Here is a 6963-nt window from a genome sequence, read left to right on the forward strand (position 1 = left end):
CAAAAAGAGGAAAGAAAACTCAATTTTTTTTTTATATAAAAAAAAACTTTCTTTTATTTGGTACATACGAAAATGAGAAAGAAAGAAAAAACTTGTAGGCCCCATGCTAAAATTGGTTCTCTCAAATTTGGAGAGAAAACATCAAAACAAGAAAATAAAAAAAAATCTAAATTAGTATTATACCCTTAATAATTACAGTACATCATATACAAACAAAATTATTATATCTAATTTAATTATTAAGTCATTTATGCTTTTTTTTTCAAATATATTTCATTCTTTTCTCTCATTGTTTTCTTTATTATCAAATAACTAAATAATAATCTCATGTTTTACTCATTTTCTCTTTTGCTCGTTTGGTTTTTTACTTTCACTTGTTTTTTTACTTTATCTTTTTTCATAAACCAAGGAAAGCATTAGTGTAAGATCGGGGATAGAATCATATAGCACAGCTCAAGACCCCTCGTAGACAATTATATGCTATTTTATCATGCACTTGTGGTAAGAACTCCCAAAGTTAGCTACAGTAAAAACTATTTGGAGATGATTGAACTTCATAAAACTAATATGAGCAGTTAGGCTTATGCTGGTGTAAGTAAGCCTAGTCCTTAATATCTTTGTATAACATTTTTATTATACTAATACTAAGTGTACGTAGTAGTTGTGGTGTGATAATTTTATTTCCACATTCATGTTTTGCGGGGTACAAACTTACGAATTATATAATAATTTTATTTCCACATTCAAAATTGAATTATTAAATGTAAAACCAGGTTAACACCTGAGTGGTATATATAATGTTGAAAAACATACAGAAAGTAGAAAAAAAAATACTTTTAGAACAAACAATACAATATAAAATATGTACGGCTGGCAATTCATCATAACAATTAGATCTAATTAACTTTCAACCTTACAATATATATAAATGTGAGACATACTAAATCCATTAGTTCATGACCACTTAATGGAATGAGTAATGATTTTTGAGTCAAACACGAATAAGGTTTTAGTGTTTAGCTTGTACAAGTCAAGTTTCCAAATTTTAGAGGTTCATTTTTAAATGGTTTGTTGTAGTGTTTGAAGCCTTCATAGTGCGCCACGTTGGTAGATATGATACAAAAATATGCTCTCTCGAGAGATTTTTTTAGTGATATATATACAATATATGAATATTTTGGTTTAATAATTATGGGAATTGCTACCACCTTTTCTGTCCCACTTTTAAGATAAAGCAAAAGCTAGCGGGGAAATAAAAAAGCAAAGGAAGAAAAGAAATAACACGAAAGGAAGAAAGAAAAGAAAAGCAATAAAGAAAGGGAAGAAAAGAGAGTAAGCAAAGACAAAGGTTCTCAAAACTCCATAATTATTATTCAAATTCTTTCAAAACGGGTCCAACAAGTGGAGTTCCCCCTCTTAACAACCCAAAGAGAGGACCTCTCAAATTTTCTACAAAGACAGTGTTTGGTGTGGAACATATATTCAAGCCAAGAAAGGGAAAGAGAAAGAGAAAGAGAAAGATCAAGAAAGAGAACTCATCTTTCTTTGTGAACAGCCAAAAATCTCAATCGTAAGAGGAGGCATGAATAGAGGTGTTCTTCAGAGCTCACCAGTGCAACAAATGATGACTGGAAACCCTAACTTGTGGAACATCAATATCAATAACATGCCTCCACAAGCTCCTCCTTTCTTGTCCACTCCTTCCAACTTTCCTATCCCTTATGCCCCCACTTCTTCTTCTTTTCCCTTTCCTTGGCATGAGAATCAAGAACTTCCTGAGTCATGGAGCCAACTACTCATGTATATATCTTTCTTCTCTTTCATTTTCATAAATACGCACACGCGCAGAATAGACCAAGTAACATGTCTGCATGGAAAAGTTTGGTGATTATATATAATTCTCTATGTTTGGTTATGGAAGGATCAAAATCTAATTGTTTTTGCCTTGTTGGTTTGATTTTGGTTATAGGAGTGGTATGGTGGATGCAGAAGATAAGGCTGTGATGGGCCAGTTTCATACTAAGAAGTTGGAGAACTGGGAGGATCAAATGCTAATAAGTCAGGCTTCAAATGCTTCTCTTATTGAAGTGAAACAAGAAGACTCGGTTAACAGCTATGTATATGGCCATCGAAACGAGGAACTTCAGTCATCAACGCCATCTTGGTCTCCAAAATCCTGTGTGACAAGTTACAGTAGCAACATGTTGGATTTCTCTAACAATAAGACAGATGCAAGACATCCACCACCAGATCGATCTTATGAGGTAAGGAAGAGATTAGATTTCAATCATTTCATAGCACACTCTCCTTGACCAATTGAGAATCTACAACTTTCTTTTATATATTCTTGGTCAATGAGATGCACAAACTCACTTTTCATAGAACTTTACTAATTAGCACCTTTAAATTTGGCCACAGAAAAGCTTTCTTGTTTTAGAGTATTTAAAAAATCATATTTTCCAATAAATATACATGCGCTAAAAGCAAGATCGTCCCCTATCTTTTTTGGTTTGAATCACAGTGGGTTCTCTTTCTAATTCTTTCTACATATTGTAGATCAAAAACATGATCAATTACTTTCATTCTCTAATATGTTCTTTAATAATTGACCAATTTTTTTTACATTAATAAACAAAGTAATTACTACAAAAGTTCTAATTTTTCGACTACCATTTTTAAAATTTTATATTTAATTAACCAAATTTTATTTCTTTCTTAAAGTGCAACAGCAGCGGAGCTGGTGGGGCTCTCAAGAAAGCTAGGGTTCAACCCTCTGCTACAACACAGTCTACATTCAAGGTAAAATGCAAACTACCAGACAGAAACTTCCAACCCTGAACTCTCTTTCAGGCATACAAACACACAAAAACACATGTGGGGTGTAATTGTTGTCTTTCTTGCTTGTCTAATTCCCAATCATGATGATTCTTTTTCTCTTGCTTCATCGTCATTTTACCATCTCGGAATGAGAATCGAAACCAGCCAAATAAAACAACAAAATATAACCAAATTATTAGCATGTGCATGTACGACACATTTCTATGATTTCCTCTTCTCAATTTCAGGTTAGGAAGGAGAAGTTAGGTGACAGAATTACAGCCCTTCATCAGCTCGTTTCCCCATTTGGGAAGGTAATTATGAGCCTTGCTTATTCAATTAAAATTAAATGCACATAAATTTAATTAATTAAATGGATTTAATGGTTGTTCATCAAAATTTATAAAATATTTTTGCACCTCCAATCGATCTGAAATCATACATTTTAATTATTTATTCTAAAATTTAATAAGCTTACCGTATATAATAATTTGTAATTAAACATATATATTTAAGATTACTTTACACGGTACATGACTTACTTCCTCGTTAAACATAACTTACTAAATAAAAGTATCAACATGCTTTATACAGAAAATCCAATGATAAAAGTTTAATTACCCATTCACATAGTTTAAGAAAACTTGAAAGTGGAAACCATACTTTTTGCAGTTAAATTTTTTCCCTCTCTTTCTTCTGCTTTTGTGCATGATATTTTAGAAGGAAAAAAAAAAGGTTCGTTTATGGCATATTATATAATTGATGACTGGGAATTTCAGTGGTGTGGTATATTTAACTTTTGCAGACTGACACGGCCTCTGTCTTGTTTGAAGCTATTGCGTATATCGGATTCCTTCATAGTCAAATTGAGGTGATGTTTCTTTCTTCTCTCTTTATTTTCCCAAACAACCACGAGCCAGTGATGGCACGCCGCACGCTTTTAAAGTTCCATTTCACATTCAGAGATTGGAATTGAATGTATACAATTTTTTCACAACAATATACAATAAAAGAGAGAGAAGGAAAAGTGTATAGTTACTTGCTGATATATAGAAGAGAGATATTTGACAAATAATATTATAGAAATTGTTAAATAAATAAAAAACTGTCGTATGAATAATATAAGCTTTCACATTAGTATTCTTCCAACATATTCTTTAATTAATTATTAAAGTTCTAATTACATATGCTCCCTTTTTTATCCCTCTTTTAATACAGGTCCTTAGCTCACCATACTTGAGGGGTGGATCAGGAAACACGGGGCAACAACAACATTCTGTAAGAAATAACATAAACCATTTCTAGTTCGTATAAAGGACAAATATTATTGGTGTAATTTGCTGTCCAATTTTTTTTTTAATAAAATCTTTGGTTTATCTAAAAAGATATTATATCCTGACCATTGTTATAAATTTTAGTCATAGAAATAAATTAGAAATTATATGTATATATTTTTATTTAGAAATCAACACTAATTATATGTATGTTATTTTGACTAAGTTGTCTTGGTAAAAGTTAGCATATAGTAGTACTTTCCTTCTGACATTATTCGTCTTTTAAAATAATGCATACGGAGTACGTCTTAAAAAACTATTAATTACACTAATAATGATGATAAAATCATTTTCTTAAATAAAATGTCTTAAGTAAATGCTTTTTTAATATTCTAGAGTGACAAATTATAAAGAAAAGTAGTATATATAAAGCCATTTTCACGTCCCAAAGCAAGAAGAATAATCACTTTCACTCTCTCCCCTCTCCCTTTCTGCTTCTTTGTTCTCTTGCATGTGGACGAGCGTACTAATTAATAGGTAATTATGTGGTACTAATTGAGTGATGATTGTAACTATTTAATGTTAGGTTCAAGGAGAGAAGAATTGTATATTCCCTGAAGACCCTGGTCAGGTATGCTTTTCATTGGATCCATTTATTAACCCCTTAAAAGGGTTTGGAGATTTTGCATTCTGAAAGAAGCTACCAGTTTTCTTACATTTCTTTTATAAAATTAAAAAAAGTATACAAGTAAAGAGAAATGTAACCAGCTTTATCAGATATAATATTGTTTATAAGTTGAATAATCAAAATTCAAAACAAGTGGCTTGTTTTACCGCATTATTAATTGTAAAGAATGCTTATTAAATTCTCATGTTGTTCCACTTTCTGGATGTAGCTGCTGAATGAAAACTGCTTGAAGAGAAAAGCAGCTGGAGAACCGGTAAATGTTCTCATAAAGTTCGATGAAGCTTTATTTCTTTTCCCTCTTTTTCTTTTATAATTTCTGAAGAGTTTTTTTTTTTTTTTTATTATTCTAACCCTACTTGCTTTTGAATGTTCTATGGTTAATTAGGATACTCAAGAAGAACCAGAGAATAGCTTGAGGAGTAGAGGGTTGTGTCTGGTGCCAGTGTCATGCACACTGCAAGTGGGGCGTGAAAATGGAGCAGACTATTGGGCTCCTCCCCTAGGAGGTGGCTTTCGTTAGGTCAAGTTCATAATTAGGGCAGCATATACATATATATACATACATGGTAGCATGCAAATTAAGAGGTAAATTCATGGAAATGATATAACATCATGAGCAGTCAATCTGTTAAAAACATCTAAGGCTGATTGCTCATGATGCTATACTTCATTCCTGAATAAAAATGTGTGCCATAGCTATCCCTGACAAGTATTTGCTAGCCCTTGAAGACTTCATAATTCATGGAAATTAATTAAGCCTAGTTTTCTTTATTTTCATTATTAGCTTAATTAAGATGGTGGTACTAATGCTCTATATTTTATTGTATATGCAATATTTGTATGATTAATCATTTGAATGCTACTTTTTTAGCAGCATTAATCGATCAACTAATGACCATTATGCTCACTTATATATTTTTAGTTGTATTTCTTCAAGTTACCTTTATTTTGTTTCTCGTATCATTAAGAAAAATTTAAGAATCACCTATCATTAGAATATATAAGTAAAAAATATTCTCTTCTTATGAGTTAATTTTATACAATTGAACTAAATTCAAATTCACTTCTAATGAACACAAAAATTTTCACATCTTCCCCGCAAAGACATTCACATGCAATTGTCTATAGTTGGAAAACAATGACATATTATTCTTATCACCTGATATATATGTTCCTATATTTATTTATTTTTATCTCTTTATGTGTAGGCGATTAGAGTAATTAACCCTATCTTGACTAGGACAACCGCTAGCTAGATTCTTGTTGCCTACACCCGTGTTCATTATTCAGGGACTCTTCTATCCAAAGCAAGCTTTAGACAGTAATTTTTCTGGTAGTTATAATGAAAGGGGGAAAAAAGTTACTATTTTAATTGGGATATATGCCTAATTGCCATGTTGCATGAAATATGAGATTCCCATGAATAAGATCACTAACATTTTGGTATGGTAGAAACTTAAGAAATAAAGAGGAGAGGTGTGAAAAAGGTAAGAAACAAAAATTGAAGTTATTTGGAAGGTCAAATATTTGTCAGCCAAGAAATTAAAAGATGTGAGACCACACCTCTTTATTTCTTCACAAATCAGTGTAGAAATAAATAGTAAATACTTAAAATTCGTTCATATTCGATAGAAAACGCTTATTTAAAACTTTCAATCGAATACAAATTGTTTTATTCGATAGAAAGTTTAGAAATCTTATTTACTTACTTTTAAATGTTTATATAATTTAAATTTATTATTTTAATTAGGTTTAGTGTAAAAAGTATTACTCCAAAATTATTTATTTAATTTTAATTAGCTATTTATTTTATTTCAAAATATTATTTATTTAGTTATATAATTTTTATTTAAATGATTAAAGTAAAAATAATAATTAATAAAAAAATTAATTTTAATTTTTTATTTTCTATTTCTTTCTTTTTACTCTATTTAATTATTTATTGATTCTTCTATTCTCTTTTTTTATATATACTTTATTTTTCACCTATTTTTTCCATCTTATTAAACATACATAATATTTTTCACCAATTTTTCTTCAAATAAATAATTGAATTTTTTTTTTATCTATTTCTTCTCTCTCTCTCTCTCTCTCTCTCTCTCTCTCTCTCTCTCTCTCTCTCTCTCTCTCTCTCTCTCTCTCTCTCTCTCTCTCTCTCTCTCTCTCTCTCTCTCTCTCTCTCTC

The 6963-nt window shown here is 30.6% G+C and overlaps 1 protein-coding gene across 1 annotated transcript; it reads left to right on the forward strand.

Annotated features, from left to right (window-relative positions):
- Positions 1-1259: 1259 nt before the first annotated feature.
- On the forward strand, positions 1260-5694 carry LOC109801636 (transcription factor bHLH68). Its single transcript, XM_083072438.1, has 9 exons — positions 1260-1800; positions 1970-2264; positions 2722-2799; positions 3066-3131; positions 3623-3688; positions 4036-4095; positions 4678-4722; positions 4988-5032; positions 5165-5694. Exons 1-9 carry the CDS (start codon positions 1583-1585, stop codon positions 5297-5299), a joined length of 1008 nt encoding a protein of 335 aa, XP_082928564.1. The 5' UTR covers positions 1260-1582; the 3' UTR covers positions 5300-5694.
- The last annotated feature ends 1269 nt before the right edge of the window (positions 5695-6963 follow it).

This window comes from Cajanus cajan, chromosome 1 (genome assembly GCF_000230855.2).
Source record: "Cajanus cajan strain Asha chromosome 1, NIPB_CcT2T_4, whole genome shotgun sequence".
Classification (NCBI taxonomy): Eukaryota; Viridiplantae; Streptophyta; class Magnoliopsida; order Fabales; family Fabaceae; genus Cajanus; species Cajanus cajan.